This window comes from Balaenoptera ricei, chromosome 21 (assembly GCF_028023285.1).
Source record: "Balaenoptera ricei isolate mBalRic1 chromosome 21, mBalRic1.hap2, whole genome shotgun sequence".
Taxonomy (NCBI): domain Eukaryota; kingdom Metazoa; phylum Chordata; class Mammalia; order Artiodactyla; family Balaenopteridae; genus Balaenoptera; species Balaenoptera ricei.
In genome coordinates this window covers 5,256,768-5,274,844 of record NC_082659.1, presented here as the reverse complement: position 1 = coordinate 5,274,844, position 18,077 = coordinate 5,256,768, and the positions used below count along the sequence as shown (strand labels likewise).

Here is an 18,077-nt window from a genome sequence, read left to right as displayed (position 1 = left end):
AAAACTGCTAATTTTCAGGAGTCCAGAAAATTCACTTATGAAGATAACCTTATTTCTTTAAAATACTGAATAAATGGCAAGTGCCTTTAAAAATAAAACTGGTAATACATATTATATATGGTTGATTTAAGACATGACATTACTTGCAATTCTTGAATAATTTATGTTATGGCACGACTTAATATATATTTTAACGTATAATTAATAGAATGAAAAAAATTCTGGTTGATATTTTGAACTATCAAACTCAGCAATAATTGTGAAAATTAACTCTATGAGCATTAGATTTTAAATATGATAGAAAGTAATATGTAGTTAATAACTTCAGAAGCCAAAATCAAAGAACTTTTATTTCAGAAGACTGCTTGTGACTTAGCAACTGTATTTGGTTATACCCAGTAGTCTACATGTGCGGAGTTTGTGGAACATTTTTGTGGCAAAAAAAAAAAAAATTAACTTTGCATAGATAAATGGCTACAGTGTGTATAATAAAACAGAAGAATATGAAACTGAAGATTTAAATATGAAAGGATCCAAAAATGAAAAAGTATAACCAATTCCAGAAATCAACCTGATCTTCTTATATGAATGTGGTAAGGAAAAATACACTTCATGGTCCAGATTATGTCTGAAGGAATACATTAGAACACATGCTTTACTTAATGTTGCTTCCTGCACATGACATGTCTTGATTTGTATTCTCTATATTGCCAGGTAAGAACATCCTACAAATCAACTGGTCCAACCTCAGACCTGCCTGAACCAAGACTGATCAGGTTTTAATGACCAATATGGTCAAAGAGCCTTGGGAGTGTCCTGTAGGAATACGGCTCACTCACAGATACTCTAACAATCCACTACATGGGAAATAACGTGGCAGAAGGGAATTTAAGACATTTACCCCGGGGTGGAGGATAATAATTCCAGAGCTCCAAGGGGAAGCGAGTAGCCCCCAGGGAGAACACTTGTCAAGTATAAAATCTTTAATCATTCCAGATTACTACAGCTCCAAAATCTTACAGCTGTAAAAAAATTTATCTAACTAAAAGAAACTTGTGTTTAGAAATAAACTATTATTATAAAAAAATAGCTTGAACTGAGGTTATATATCCCTTATTTATTATTTGAGGGTGATTTTTTTCCCCCAAATGTTAACCTGAAACTCTTCATTAGTACTAAAGGGGCTGCATATATTTAAAATTTGTGTTGGACAGAGTATTTCTTAAGAACCAGTACTCTAAACGTTAGCCAATCAAATTTTTGGAATCACCTCTACACATTCCATCGAGTTTTATAATTGCAGTTAAAACAGTTCATGTGACATCTGTAAGCACTTGTTGATAGATGAGAAGATAGTCGTTTACACCATGTATTATATTTCCAGCTGTTTTAAATTTAAATTAGCATTCTTTCCTAATTTCCCATCTTGATGCTATGGTGACAAATTCAGGCTTGTAAAAGCCTAGAATCAAACACAATTTTTAAATAATCCAGGTGTTTAACTATTCATTAATCTGAATGAAGATAGAAAAATATTTTCTTGTTTGCACATTTTTTTTCGCCAGTTCTGAGATATTTCATCCCACTTTCTCTCTCTCTAAATCCTATGAGGATCCTCTCTCTCTCTCGCTATTCCCTCTAGTTACCACTACCCAAACACTTAGAGTTGGTCAGGGGTCATTCCCAAAGTATTAACACTTTCAACAGTGAGAAGGGACAAAATGTATAGCTTTCTTAATAGAACACTGTTTATTTGGAATGTGGTTACTGAACAAGGCTTCTTGAAGTATTTACAAAATATAAACATAACATTTAAAAAGAATTCATCAGCAAGGCAAAGAATATTAGATATAAAGATACAAATTATTTTAACTCTAAACTCAACAGATTAAGGACATAGTACAAACTTATAAAGTCCTTCCATAGCCACGGGCTCACATTAATAATTATAAAAATTTTAGTCCACCTTAGTCTAGAAGTGTTCTTTTGATAAGCATAAAGTAATTTTTTTTAATTATAAGGGATTTCTGATTTCCAGGGGAGAAAACTAAACATGAAGAAAGGCAGTGTCTCATCACAAAAACAAAAGTTTTCCCTTAAATCCTTACTAGATTTTGTCTTCTGGATTTCATTGGCCAGAACTGTCCTATGGCATGCTAGCTGCAAAGAAAGCTGGGAAGTAAACTTTTCTAAACTGGATACAGGAGACCTCAAACTCAGTTTGGTCCCAACTACATTTAATATTTCCAATTAAACCTTTGAACTACACGAAGAAAATGAATAGGAAGCAGCAGGGCTTAGGCATAAATGATCAAGTCTGAGAAGAGAAAAAAGCTGTACTTCTGCACCCTGTGATATTTATAGGTGTTGCCAAGACCTCATAACAGACCAACCTTCCAAAAGCTGCAGCAAGAGGGAAAGGAAGCATGTAAAGACAGAGAAGAATCATCCCTGCCTGATCCTGACCCCGTGTGGACCAAACCCTAGCTCAAGCGCCATCTTTTATTTAGCAAAATATGATGCTATGACCCAACAATTACTATTATTATTTTAGGTTATTATTATTATTTTGGTTTTATTATATTGTCTTTTTTTATCTTTTTGTTATGTATCAAAATGAACTTGGATTGTTAAGTTATAGAAGTTTCATAAGGTATTACTATTTATAGCTATTAGATTATGTATCTTTAATTAATGTGTTTAATTACCGACAACCCAGTTAGTATTGTTAATTTCATTAAAAATATTTCATACTTTGATACTTATTATTTGGCATTACCGCACAGGAGATGTTTTAAATTCATTGAATTTTAACACTGTCTGGGTGTTGTAATAGCTTTTTCATTGGCCTAGGTAACCAGTTGTCACTTTTTGCTTAAGTCTAAGTTCCTGTCTATATTTATGAAAAACAAGTCACTATTATATATATGTGAAACTTTGAAAGACGTAAAACAGTTTACATCTTGGAATTTTATAGAATTGTTTTCCTCAGATTTTATTTAATACCTTAAACACTGGCACACAGAAGGCAATAACTGCTTGGTGAACACATTAATAAATCTTAGAAAGTGACAGATACAGATATAAAAGCTACTCTTGCTATATGCGAGGTATCTATTTTATAGTCAAAATATGCCTAGAAATCTAGTTCTTTAGCTCACTCTGCTTTAAGTTATAATCAAAGTCTAAATAATTCTTCAGATCTAAGAATCTGATGTCTTGTATTTATAATTCAAAATGAAATAGATTTTCATTTTGCCCACAATCATAATCAGCAAAATATTGAACTTTAATCAGAATAATTCATGAATAGGAACAAAATGACAACTGGGGAACAGGAGACAATGTGACTTCACATGTTGGTGGTCTAGTTGCGGCCAGCTCAGCTTTCTCATGCTACATGCATTTGCTGGTGAGCTTTGATGACTAAATCATGCTGGAAGTTACCAAGAATTTCTATTGCTATTTGCTCACAATCATAATTGGAAGCAAGAAAGACAATGCCAAAAGTAAAGAAATAACATATTCAGGAAAAAAGCAAATAATAGGACCCTCTTCTACAAAAGAATGCTACTGGAGGGAAAATTGTTCCTTAAGATGCCCTAAATAAAAGAAAAAAACGTATTCTTTCTCCAACAAGAGCCCGCAATCCCAAATTATTTAGTACTACAACATCTATTATAATCAAATTTTGATTAAATAGGAATTACCTAATTAAATAATTTTGATTAAATCATCTGGCCTTGAGAGCAAGTTATTTTGTTGACCAACTAAAGACTTATAAGGGCTATTACAAACTATGTTCATCTCTTAATTACCAATCTCATTGAATAGAAGTTTCAATAACTAAACATAACCCAGATGTATTTTAACTATGCTTCAACTCCCTGCTGCAAAACATGTGCTATGATCCAAAACACCCTCTGCTCTACATGCACAGGAACTTACTTTCTCCATTTCCTGAGAGTGCCTCATTTTCAAATATTCTTTCCCCTCACAAACTCTAGCAAGATCCCCCCAAATTTTCTGATTACAAACTGTAGCAATGAATCCGTTTGACAAAATTATTATAAATTTTACATGTTGTCAAACACTGACTTCCTTCCTCACCACCAAAAACAAAAAACAAAAAATAAAACAAACAAACAAAACTGATGAGAGTTTGGAAAAAATTCTGGTTCTTCAAACTAAATGCACATACTATATATATATACTATATTTATGGATGCAGTATATGCACTAAATTTATCAAGCCATAAACCAGCTAATATTACACTAAAACTGAAGCCACCATAATATAAAAGCATCATTTATGCATCAAAATAGTGGGAAGATGTATTGAGGTGAAATGATAACAGAGATTGTAGAATCTGATTTTCCAAAAGAATTTAAGTTCAAATTTTTAAGAAAATCTAATCTCACTATAAATGTTAACATTCTTTGTAACATGACATTTGTATTTTGTGCCACAAGGTGATATAAACAATGAATAACTCCTGTCAGTAGTGGGCACATATATTTTGTAATGAGCAACAGTTGTTTACAGTGTGTTTAAAAATATTTACCTGCAAAGTATTATGTATGAGTAAAAATATGTAATAAAGGGAAAGAAAAGAATGTGCAATTTATACAGAAGGGTATGTAACATGTGTCTGATATTTCGGTTTTTAATAGTGTTGCCGTATCTATCAGCACCCTGGGGCATGACATCAAGTGGGATACTTTGCTTTGGAGTGAAATCTTAATTTCTAAATCAGGAGTCTTTTTAACCTTCAAGGGAGACCACGATGCTAGAATTACTGTACATTTTTCCTACTGCACATAGGACAGGACAGCTCACATCAGTGGAAAAGCAAAACACCTAGATAGTTTAAAAAATGGATTTAATAAACAAAAGTGATAATAGTTTAGGCTTAGCAAAATAGAAACTGTTCTGAAAAAGACTGACCCTAAATACGGATAGACTGTAATGTTCCAATGAACTGGTAAAAGCATGCACCTTCAGGGATTTATGTACCATTAGGTCCCAATGAAACTCACAGAAACACATACTGAAATCCATACTTATGATGTCTTAGTGATAGCTTATTAAAAATTAAAAGGTTTTAAACATATGTATATTTAACTGGAACTCTTAACATTCAGACTAATGGCACTTGACCGGTTGACATTTTAGATAGCTATCTTTTAAAACTCATAATCCATTCTCTAAGCAAGTATTTAATACTTATGTGTCACACAGAGTGCACATGGCTTAGCATATAGTTCACCTGAATATCACAGATTTAACGTTAGCACATCTCCTAGTTTATGAGTTACCATTCCAATTTTGAACAGAAATTCAAATTTATATTAGCCTAAGTCAGTCCTGGGTGGAGGAAACCCATGTCCAGCCCTAAGAGGATTAGAGCTAATAAGTGGAACAAATCAGGCACGTGTGCTCTCCTCCCTCTTACCACTGTAGACACACTGCAGACGTGTCAAAGTGAAAATCAACATTAAGGGCAACTTGAATTTAAAAAATTGGCACATGAAGGCACAATTTGAATCTCAGGTGTTTTCTGCTAAAGGAAGCTTGAGGGTCCTTCGTGTGACTCTGTCCCCAGTTTAAGATTGCAGAAGAGCCTGCACTGTCAAGTAAGCATGACACAAAAAGGTAACACCGATTTTAAACATTTCCATCTTTAATTCACTATGTTATGCACCATGGTATCCTATACGACAGTAATATAACTACATACAGTCATCCCTTGGTTCCAGGATCTCCACAAATACCAAAATCCATGGATGCTCAAGTCCGTTAGTCTATAAATGGCATAGAACAGTCAGCCCTCCCGTATCCAAGCAACTGGTTGGGTTGAATCCTCAAATGCGAACACGGGGAGCCTGACCGTAAGCTATGCTCATGTAGCTGTGACACAAGGGTGTGTTTTCCTAAAGTAAAACAGAATAAGTCTCCAACTGAGCAGTCCTCGCTGCTACCAACGTTTAGGGGAAAAAAATCATTTGCACTAAAATTTATAATTATTTGCTTAATCTGTGTATATAAAGCAGCTTCAAATTACCCAACTTGAAGTGTAATGGTTATGACTCATGAATAATTTTGGCCTTGATAAAATTCTAATTTGGCATGGATGGACATCAAAATGAAAAGACCTAGTATTCAAAGGGAACAAACAATGAATCACTATCATCCCAAAACTAAAATTTTGGCTCTAAGACAAAAGAATTTGTTTGTTTTTTAGGGAAGTCATAAATGTCAGGACCCGTACGCAAACATGAATCTAAAAAAGTGTTCCATTTTTCAAAACATAAACTTGGAAGAAGACTTTCAAAAGGATAAAGTAATGAAATACACACAACAGACACAAACGAAAAAGAAGGAATTAAAAATATTCCATGTGGGCAATGCTACTGTAGTAAAGTAACCCATAGTGGTTTTAAAACAGCTTCATGCTGGTATTTGGTATTAACTATTTCCAAGGAACTTTGAGTGAGAGGAAATAACAAGCTCTTTTACAGATTATAGGAATTTAATCATAGAATTCATAGCAGCTGTGTGGTCACTCCAATTAAAAGAAAATCAAGACTATTTTCTTTAAGATTTCAGTCTAATGTAATTTGCCAAATGTATCCATTCTTTGTTTGGACTTGGGTGGGTGGTTTGATATTAGGTGGAAGAAAAGACTCCACTTAAGCATAAACAAGGAAAAGAAAAAATGTACTATTTTCTTGAGGATAGGTTATAGGGCCATCGCCAACACTTCTTTTTAAGAAAGGTAATTATTTTTGCCATTTCCGAAAAAGGTATTAAACCTTTGAACACCAGCTGGCTGAGGAGGTGATAAGCATCTGCGTCCCGTCTTCCCAGTCAGTTCCCGGGAGGGAGTAAGCGTTGCCTGTCTCCAAGTGGCACCAACTCATATATAGGAGAACCTTCCCAAACAACCACAATATCAAAGTCTGCTCTTTTTTTTTTAATAGAGATTTTCCACCCATTTCAAGTATTTAAGCAAGCTGGAAGCAAAAATATTATTAATTTTATGAACATTTCCTCTCCATATAAAAGAATATTAAATAAGCAATGTTATTTTAATTCTGTTTCTGACCCCCCAAAATAAGCATAGCACTTTTATTAGAAAAATAAATTAGAATGAGAATGAAAAATTACTGTGAAGAAAATTAGATTAAACTTTAAAATTGAATACTATAACTGGAGAAATATATCAGCCTTTAAATATAAAGCATCCTTAAACCAAGAAACGAAAATTACTTTAAAAATAGATCATACCAGTACTGCATGTATGTAGGGATAATGTGTCTAGACTTATATAGATAATGTATTATCTAATTCTTTAATCATTTACATATTAGCTGAGTATCTATTTAGTGTTCAATCCTTCCTTCCAGATTCAGTCAGCAAAACTTCCTCTGTTTAGAAATATGGTATCTGATCAAAAGTTCCTAAAATACTCCAACTAACATCTGTATTGGAATCATAAGGAAGTGAATACTTTCAAGATGTTACTGAGTAAAAACATGTTCTTAGCTCTTGAAGAGCTGGGAGCTGTATCCACCACTTATTCTGAGTTTCCTCTTCCCATCTGCTCACACGCCCTCATCACCATCAATTGTTCAGCCCCAAGAAATTCATAGTGTTTCCTGACTGCCTGGCAAACTGGCAGATAGAACCAGCAAATAAAATCAACTCTTGTGAGCAAATGAGGGAACTCAAGGAACGCAGACTTAGACTTGGAGAAGGAAAGTATTTGCTCTAAGATTCAGCTCAGTGACAGCACAGACCGGACACTTTGTTGGTTGCCATTCCAGAAAAGTACCCCAAAGAGGCAGGGCAATCACACTTTCTGAACAAATTTACACAAGTTTAACTCTTCATATAACCTTCCACCATTACATTTTCATTACATTTTACTTGGTGAAAGTATATTTTTCATCTTTTAGCTATTCTGGGATGATTTCACTGTAATGCAGAATACATATTTATATCTCTCCCTTGACGATTAAGAATATAAAGACGAGATGTTTACACATTAAAGTAGCAACAATAGTCTGTTTAATAGAGATTTAAACTTGAAAGCGTTTAAGCTTTGAAAGTATTCAGGACGAGTTCATGTGAAATTATATGGCATTATAATGCCCTGTGTACCGAAGTCCTTTTTACCCAGTGACTTAAGTATGCAGTTTAGGGCATGACTGTCATGCTCTATTCCTTGATTTGGTGGTCTAAGGCCAGAGCTGTCGTCCTCAGGGACAGACACAAACCCTGGCACACAGGAGAGGTGGAAGCATACCATAAGCAGATCTACAATACATAGCCTTCCTACACTGAATGATCACACACTTTGGATTTCCCCCAACTGTCTCAAAATCAAACATCAACATTACATCCTGTTCCCGTACTGCAGAAATCAGGACAACTGCTGGTAAGCTTACAATAATTAAAAAAAAAACACAGATAATAAATTAGGTGGGAAGGGGCTGAAGAATCACTCTGAAGAATATCACTGTTACTTCACATGCCTAGGACACAGTACTTATGTCTATGGTATTTTTCTGATGATGAAACCTATCTACTTAACAAAAAATGTACAGAATGCTTACTATATACCATAGTTCTAAAGGAGATTTCATACACACACACACACACACACACACACATACATATATACATATTTCTAGCCTTCACCACTTATAATGCATGCATTACTATTGCATAAAAGGTGGTGAAAATGGTACTCTGGGGACCAAGTTTTAAGGTGAAACAAATTACAAAATAAATGGCTAATTAAAATCTTTACAAGTATAGAAACGGTAAACCACATCTTTCTGATTTCCTCTAAAATATTCATCTCCTCCCGACCTGTCCAAACCAGGACAATGTTGAACCTACCCTTGCTGAGAAGTCTGACTTTTAAACTCTGAAGCACTGTTATTTACACAAGGCTGTGCATCTGAATATTCCCTCTTTCATTACGTCCATTTTATAATAGTTGTCTTTTGAGTTTGAGTCAATTTTCTGCCACATTAAAAAAAAATTTATAACAGAAACTACAAACTAATCGTGTCATTTACTTGATAGCTCATTTCTCCCCCCTTTTTGCTCTTACCAATAGGAATACTTGTAAGCAGATTTAAAGTGAAGGAATTGCTAGGACACTTCAGGGTTCTCTCTCTCTGTTTCTTTTTTTTTTTTTTTAATTACCAGCTGATTTAGGAATAAGTGTATGAACGATGGAAAATCTAATCTCATATATTATGATTTTTTAATATTCTTTCAATAGATTGTCTAAAATATTTAGCTCGGCAAGAAAGAACACGTAAGCCATTGATGGCAGCTTGAAGAACCATGAAGAGGTAGATGTGTGTGTGTGTGTGTGTGTGTGTGTGTGTGTGTGTGTATCTAAGCATGACCACTGTTTACATTGCTTGCTCTGTTTGGAATTCGAGCCAGAACGATGACTCTTATTAGTATATTTTATAAATGTTTCTGGACAGGATGGTGATGGGTGCTTACATAAGTTAAGTGGTCACCACTATCATCATCAGAAATCCAGAGCATATAGAGGAGTTCAAATAACATGTATGCGTGGCCAACGAAGTGAGGAGAGCAGTCACTGCCAGACACCTCCAGGAAGCCTGCAGTTGAAAATGGCTTCTGGGAAGCTGCGGACCAGCTTCTAGCCACTTTTCTAGACACTTCTGCTCAGTGATGCCAGGTTAAGTTCCTAAAAACACCACTTCCAACATTTCATTGAAGAATCTTCAGTGGCTCCTGTTGCTTTCAACCCATTCTCAAACATGGGTCCTGCTCCTTGGTTTCTTACATTTTCTACAATATTCCCTTCTGTTTCCCTCGAAGCTCTGGGCTCTCCAGCCAAAGGGGTCTGCTCCCAGTTGCCCGAACACCCCCTGACCGCAGTGGCATTACTAGCCTCTGTACTCTGCTCTCACACTTCAATATCCGAAATACCCCTCCCTCCCTCCTTTCCGTAACCAGCATCTACCCGCTTTTCGCAGCTGACTCAACATCACCCCACCTTTCCCATGACTGCTGAGGCATCCCCCAGAAGCCTCGCCAACGACTTCTGGTAAAGCAGGAGACTCTTACAAAATCCCTTACACTGTCTGCGTTTATAGTTTAACTCATTTCTGGTATTTGTAATGAGTAAGTTTCTTGATTCCTGTTATAGACAGGAGTCACTCACTCTACATTTTTTGTATCACTCACTTCATTGTAATTTCCTGCTTAGAACTGAAGCTGCCGCTAGTGAGAATTAATTAAAATGCCCCTGAATTGAAGATTTAAATATGAGAATTTGGAGTGAAAAGTACATAAACCTGGTTCCAATGGGTAAAATGGAGGTAGGGGTGTCCACAGGGCCTCCTTCTTGAGTCCTTCCATTTCCCTTCCAGGCTGTCACTGAGGCAATAGGTGACTGAGGAAGGAAGCCCTTTGGAAAAGAGCAGCTCTCCAATCCAATCCCTTACCGTAAGCCCTGGGGATTGCATGAACTTCAGATCCCAGAATTTTCAAGAAACCCAGTACATATACATTTTAATTCTCCCCCAACCCCCAGCAAGGTCTATGGCAGCATCTCATAAATACATTACAATTTCTTCAATGAAGTTTAGATATATTCAAACTTAGAGGATAAATAAAGACTATAAATAGCTTTATGGCAGGTCAGATCAAGGTTATAGCACCAAATAATTTATGAAAATGAGCTTTGGGGTTTCAGAATTGCAGAAAAGGAATCATCAGGAATCCCTTCTAACATCTGAAAGCTACTAGGGTGCTATCAGTACCAGGAAAGGGTAAGAATCCACCGGCAAAAGGTATTTTAATTTAAGGTGCCTATTTGATTCTATGATGGATGCCCAATAAAGCGAATTAAATCAACACAACTTCTTCTCTCTCCAACAGGTAAACTAGGAACTCTGAAAAAAAAGTAAATCAATTGAGGATTGGAAGCACCTGAATAATCTGCTGGAGTAAATTTCAGAAGAAACAACTACACTGACAAATCTAAAATATTTACAATAAATTTTAGTGTTACATTATAAATCAAATGAACTATTACCTCTTATTGTTTAAAGTTCTCTGCTACACTAATATTTCTAATGTGAAAAATTAATGATACCTTAATTCACAACTTGTACAAATCTGAAGTGACAAATATGTGTTTTGCAACAAAAAGTAGGCCTGTGTAGTACTTAAAGAATGCTCTTATCCGCCAGGAATGACGTAACAGGTGAAAGGGGGAACAATGTAATGTTTAGAAGTTGGAGGAAGTATCATGCCTCTGCAACTGAAGTCTGTTCTTTCCAAATCCAATTAATCCCGAGAGGTCACTTGACATAGTAAGATCACAATGTTTCACTGAAGTTATATTAGTGCAATTTAGAAACTCTGTTCAATTATCGTCAGGAATTCTTGTTAGGCCTCTAGTTCTGCAGCCATTCTTACAACAGTACTAGGGCTTAAGCCAGTTGGGATCTATCTTTAATCAGAGGGCACCACGTGGTGAACCCTGGAAGAAAGTCCAAGTTTCTCTCAGATTGTTCCACTGTGGGGAACGTGGCCTAAATAAAAGTAATGAGGGGGCCCTCGCTGTACAGCAATACTTCTCTCTGCCCCCTTGCATGCTGCTACAACTTACAGGAGGAAGTGGGTGTTTAGCAAAGCCCAAAGGCTCAAACCCATTACCACGCTTTTCTAAAATACATGCTGCAAAAGTTTTTCAAACAGAAAAAAGCTCTATTCTTGCCCCTGGTTGAGTCATTTGAGTCTTCGATTCGTCATCTTTAATAAAATATAATAACATCCATCTCCGGGAGACGTAGTGAAAAACAAAATGAAATTAACTTATAGATACTCAGGACATTACAGATACAACCTAATTATGTCAGACTCGGAGCCTCTAACATGAATTGATGCAGAGTGAGGTAAAGAGAGGAAGAGGGTTCAAAGGTTTCCACTTTCACAAACATTTCACATATCCCTAACATTGAACTTCCTTTCTAAAGATTGATGGTTGGTTACTGTGAAAAAGTATGGGTATCTGAAGTACATCAGAGAAATATCATGAAGCAACAAGAAGCACAGAGCAGGCTGCAAGTAAATGATTAAAAATTACAGCCACATTTATGGCCTATTTTACTTGAATAAAATTTACCTTATTTCGGGGCTTCCCTGGTGGCGCAGTGGTTGAGAATCTGCCTGCCAATGCAGGGGACACGGGTTCGAGCCCTGGTCTGGGAAGATCCCACATGCCACAGAGCAACTGGGCCCGTGAGCCACAATTGCTGAGCCTGCGCGTCTGGAGCCTGTGCTCCGCAACAAGAGAGGCCGCGATGGTGAGAGGCCCGCGCACCGCGATGAAGAGTGGTCCCCACTTGCCGCAACTAGAGAAAGCCCTCACACAGAAACGAAGACTCGACACAGTCATAAATAAATAAATAAAAGAACGTGAATTTTAAAAATTAAAAAAAAAAAAAAAAAAATTTACCTTATTTCTAATGCAGGGTAATAGGATGTGCACACTGTTAATTTTCCTTTAGGGATTGTAATAATACTTGTCAAGAGCTCAAATAGTTCTTTAAAGTTTAAGTCCTATTGATGCTAGACAGTTATTTTCCTTTTATGGGATGTAAATTTGTAAAGCTTATTTTACTTCTCCAAAGAGTCTTAAGTCTAGTAAAATCTTAGGTGACTTATGGAATAATGCCTTTAGCTTCCAGCATACATCAGTGAAAACCAGTCTCTTCTCTTCTCTGAAGTGCAGCAGGACCAACATTTTCCTATGGTTATAATACTGATGCCAAGGTTAATTTTCCCACTCCCTTGCTTTTCATATTAATCAGTCACCAGACCTATGGGTTCTTCCTGTGTAACATCTCTTTCTTCGGTCTCCACTGTCCCCACTCTGCTCTATTTGTCACTTCCCTTCTAGACTATTACTGCTGCCTCTCAACCAGATCAGGCCCCCAGCAAAAGTCCTTCTGACCTCTAATCAATCCCATAAATGATTTCCAATAGCCTTCTTACTACCTATGTCTTTCAGGTGCTTAAATCATGAATAACCCTCCAAGACTCACAGCAAGACTCCCAGCATTCAAGTTCCTTAAACTGATTCAGGCCATATACATTGTGATCTCCATCCAGCTTGAAAGCTTCTTCTTATTTAAGAGTCTTCACTGTTACTCTATATAACCCCTCAGCTGCCGTCAAACACTTCTACTTGCCCTCTCACTTTCTCACTCCATCCAAGACCTGAAAGGGATGCCTGTGTTTGATGTAGTCATCTGCTGGAAATTCCTATCCAAGTTACAGCTCAAGTTCTGCCCTAAGTCAAGGCACCCAGACCAACTAGGCCACATGGATGACTCTCTTGCCCAAACTTGAGGACACAGACATCGCTTTGGTACTCTTCCTCCAATAACTCACAGTATTTTTGTGCTTCAGGCTTTATTTTCCCTGCCTGAGTTGCAAGCTCCTTGAAGAGAGGAAAATGGCTTATGTCTTTTAAGATGCCCCATGCCTAACAGATTACCCTGCAAACTCAAAAACTATGTAATGAATATGATAAGACCAATGAAATTAGTCATTGTTACACACCAGAGATACTGAGTGTAAGACTGTCACTGTGCGTGAGAATGACTTAGGATGCTAGTTAAAAACGGATGTTCCCAGACCCAAGTCCAGAGACTGGCTGTTCTCAGGTAAGGAAAAAAAAAAATATATTAAAGACCTGGAGGGAGTTCAGATGCAGTTAGCACAAAGATAGTATTCTGAGAAACACTGCCACTGATTAATTTGAAACAGTAAATAAAAAAATAAAATACCAAAGTGTGCAGAATTATAAATGATGAGAAAGAAAATAAGGCATGTTACAAAATAGTTGCCACCATTAGGAAGTTTTTTTTGTGATAGTCACTGTAAACCATATGTACTTTTACTATGTTAATTGAAAACAGCTATTCTCATTAAAGCAACTAGTGTTAATACTAAGCTAATCATTTTTTTTTGCATTTAAACTATAAATGTAGGGATATTTAAAGTTATTTATGTAATACAGAAAATTAGATAAGTTACATTTGTCTATGCAATAATATTTGATCTTTTTGATCATTCACTTAATTGACACAAGATTGTAAATCTTTAAGCTTTCTTTTGTTGAGTTCAATCTTTATTAACAAAGGCATTTGCAATGTAAGATATGCTCTCCTTGCATTTACTACTCTAACAATCTGTAAGGATCTAGGTATTTAAACTCCCAGTCGAACCCACCTTTTGGAATAGAAGCATATTTCATGATATGAAGTAATGAAGTAATTCCTCCTTTTGTTAATCATAAACCAACCTTTCTCCTAAAACCACACTCAACTCCAACCAACCACAGTGAACCGGTTGTTCTCAGGTAAGGAAAAAAACAAAAAACAAACTCTATCTAATCTCACGTTGGCAAACGATTGTAGTTAGTAATCTAGTGCTTTTTTGAGGTTTTGCAGGTTTCTTTAGTTTGATGATAATTTTAAATATTCCCTTTTATTCCCATCATGTGTAGTTAATTTTAATTATATAATTAGGCAATACTTTGCTTGCCTTACTTTTCTGATGTTGACTTGCTTGCACTAACATCCTTGGGAAAAACACTTCCGAAGTTTTTCGTAAGTCTACAACCATGAATAATTAGAAAGAGGAACCTAATAACAGTAAATATAGGTCTAGAAACAAGGAGATCTGGCTTCCATTTGTGATTTTACCTCCAATTTTCTGTATGGCTTTGGGGATGAGGTGAAGAATGGGATGGCTAACCTTGGTTCACAGCCTGTGAGCTGTTTTCTATTTTATTTTAATATTAAAAAACACTTCTGAAGTGTAAATTACCAAAAATCTGCATTTATGGGGGATTATGCATATCTAGCGTCTTCTATTCACCTTCTGAAATCTCTTCTTGGTGTTTATGTAAAGCACAGAAAATTAACAATCAGCTCCCGTCCAGGGCTTACGTCCAAATGAGCGACTAGTCTTGTCCACTAGGGAGAGACATGGAGTCTTTGGACCACGTGTCTTGGCATTTTCACGGCAAGGACACAGCAGCTCGCCGGAGGCATTAATGACACACGCCCTCTCAGGCTGCTACTCAACCACTGGGGGACACTTCGGTGCGGGAGTAACACTCCGCCTTGTGGTCTGTGGAACTCAGAGCCTTAAGCCGAGGTGCCGTCACGTGGAAAAGCGTCCATACCGCACACAGAGTTATCAACCCATACTCACCATACAGAATATATAAGAGACGGTCAAATGTGAAAAGCCAACAAGAATGCACAAAGATTCTCATGGCAAAGGGAAACTCTCATTACATCACCAGTGAAGACAATTTTGGAAACTAAAAACACATTAACTGTTATCCTCCAGCCGCATACAGACGTAAACACAGGCACACACGGGCCCATCCATCCATTCAGGATCCACCCAGCAGGCAGCGACTCTCACACAGGCTCTAGGCTTATCAGGACAGGCTGGTCCTTTCACCTCCTATTTCACGCTTTCTTGCCGTAAACCGAAGTAGGTTAACATAGGCAATAGGGAGGAGTTTGCCTTCCTAAGTCATACTTTCAATAAATAGTTTGAGGAAACAGAAAGTGAATCGATACCATGAAATCCAAGGCATTTAAATTACAGGAAGTGTTAGTGGGTCTAAGGTTACATTTTTGTGGCATTTGAGGCTAGGAAGACTTTCTCAGGGCAATAATTACACCAATGTAAATATCTGCGTTGAAAAGTATTTCACAATGCACATAGAGCGCTCTTTTCTGAACTTTCATGTATATGTTTCTACTCCACAGTTTTTTTCCCCCTTGATCCCACTGAACGACAAATTCCAATACTTCAATTTTTTTCCCAAAACTTAAACACAAAGGTATGTTGGTTTTTCGAAACTCAGTCTTCTCAGTCTTACAGCGTATTTCAAAATAAAACCGGGAAGGCAATTTAATTTGTACACATTCGATAGATGCTAATCAATAAAGTCAACTCAAGGGTGGCAGTGGCACACCCCCGGCCCTTCACTTGCCATCAGGTGAAATAAAGTGCTGCAATCTAGTTCCAGCCAGGGGTACTGCCAGTGTGTGAACCGAGGCTTCCCGTCTTCTGTGGAAGACAAAACTTCTCCAGGAACTTAAGAACTCTCCTAAGCATAGTCTCCATCCTTAGGTCAGTTCTGAACTTTTAAGGTAAATAGATACTCTTTCAGGAGATCAAGGGAGAAGCGGGCACCAATACGATACGACACTTGAAAATCCGAATGTCTCAACAGTCTCCTGGCAACATTTTTTAGGCAAAGAGTTAAACATCGCATGTTAAAAAACCAGCAAGGAAATCCACCTTACTTTTCAGTACCTGACGACCGAATTTCAGAAACGCAGCGTTTACTAAGTTGAAAAGCCATGCCTGATGGTGATCGGAGATCCTGCTGCATCTCCAGCACGACCAACTGCTCCGAGTGAATCTGCAGTCCGAGGCCCTAAAGCCCGGTTCCTAAATGCCACATCGGAGGAATTCTGCAGGAAAGCAAGCCCCGGAGGGCTGCTCACCCAAGCCCGGGAGCCGCTGGAGTCCCGCTAGCCTGCCAGGGAAGAGCAGAGCCCACCCGACGGCTTGAACTCGGGCTCTCCCCGCGCCGGGGTCCAGGCGCGCTCGGCGCACCGGCGGGGGCCGCCCTCCGGCGGCTGCACGAGCGCTGTCACCGGCCACCTTCCGGGCCCTTCGCTCGCCTAACTTGCTGTCCTATTTTCTAGGAAAACCTTCCTCCCAGAAACCCTACCCTCGGCGCGGTAACCGTGGAGCCCAGGCACACAAGGTGAAACAGGAGCCCGCCCTCTGCGCACGTCCCGGGTCCTCAGCGACCCGAAGCCCCCGCGGTCCGACCCCGCAGCGCGCGGGCGCGCACCCACCTTGGCCTCGCCCGCGTCCGGCTCCACGTCCGAGAAGCCGAGTCCCGACTCGAAGGCGGCGGCAGCGGCGGCGGCGGCGGGCGCTCGGCGCGGACCCAGGAGCAGCGCGGCGGCGAACAGGGAACACGCCAGAGAGAAGAAACCCAGCAAGTGCATGGTGGACGGGCCGCGAGCGCGCGGGGCCGGGCGCCCCGGCGAGGCTGCCTCGCGGCTCGGCCCTGTCCGCGAGGGCCGCCCGGGGACCCCGCGGAGCCGCGGCGGCGGGAGCGGGTCCGGGCTCGGCGCTCCCGACGCTGCGAGCCGCTCTCCCGGCCGGCGCCCGCGAGGCGACGGGGTCAGGGCAGAGCCTCACAGGAAACCGGACATCCGAGCGCCCAAGGCCGCGGCCCGCCAGGCAAGGCGAGGCGAGGGCGCGGGAGGACGGCGCCCCGCTCGGCGGCTCGGCGCGCGCCTCGGGGAGCGAGGGGGGCAGAGCCGAGACGCCCCGCGAGGCTCGGGCCCTGCGGCGCCCCCGGAGCCCGCGTGCCCCCGCCCTCCCCTTCCCCGCGGCGGGGCGAGCCGGGCGGCCGGGCGGCGGGAGCGGCGGCGAGGCCGGGGAGCGCGGGGCGCGGGGCTGCGCGGCGGCGGGCGCAGGGGCAGGGCATGGCTGACGCGCCCTCTGCCTGCGCTTATGTGAGAGAAAGCGGCCGAGGGAGGGAGCGTGCCGAGCCCGGCCGCCCTCCCCTCGCCCTTTCCTCGGAAGCGGCTCCCCGCGCTCCGGGCCGCGCCGCCCGGCGCCCCTCCCCCCGCCCCTCCCCCCGCTCGCTCGCGGAGCGCGGCCCGGGGCGCGGGCGGCGCGGGGGCTCGGGGGCGCTGGCCCCGCGCCGGGAGGTGGCTCGGGAGGAGCGAGCCCGCCCTTTGTCCTCGGCAGCCCGGGGGCTCCGGTCCGAGTCCCGGCAGCCCGGCCCTGGGCGCCCTGCTCGAGGGGTGGAAGGAGCCCCGCACTCCAGATGGGGCGAGAGAAAGTCAGCCCCGGGCGGAACCCCCGCCCGTTGGGCCACGCGGGGCCCGGGGCAGCCGAATGAGGGCAGGCCGCGGCGGGAAGGCCCGAGAGCGCA

The 18,077-nt window shown here is 40.3% G+C and overlaps 1 protein-coding gene across 1 annotated transcript in view; it reads right to left on the bottom strand.

Moving 5' to 3' along the window:
• Positions 1-17,479, bottom strand: part of VEGFC (vascular endothelial growth factor C) — a 105,028-nt gene extending 87,549 nt beyond the window's left edge. Inside the window, exon 1 of the mRNA XM_059909309.1 lies at positions 16,981-17,479. Within this exon, the coding sequence (XP_059765292.1) occupies positions 16,981-17,136 (156 nt within the window). The 5' untranslated portion in view covers positions 17,137-17,479. The remainder of the gene's footprint in view (positions 1-16,980) is intronic.
• Positions 17,480-18,077: the final 598 nt, after the last annotated feature.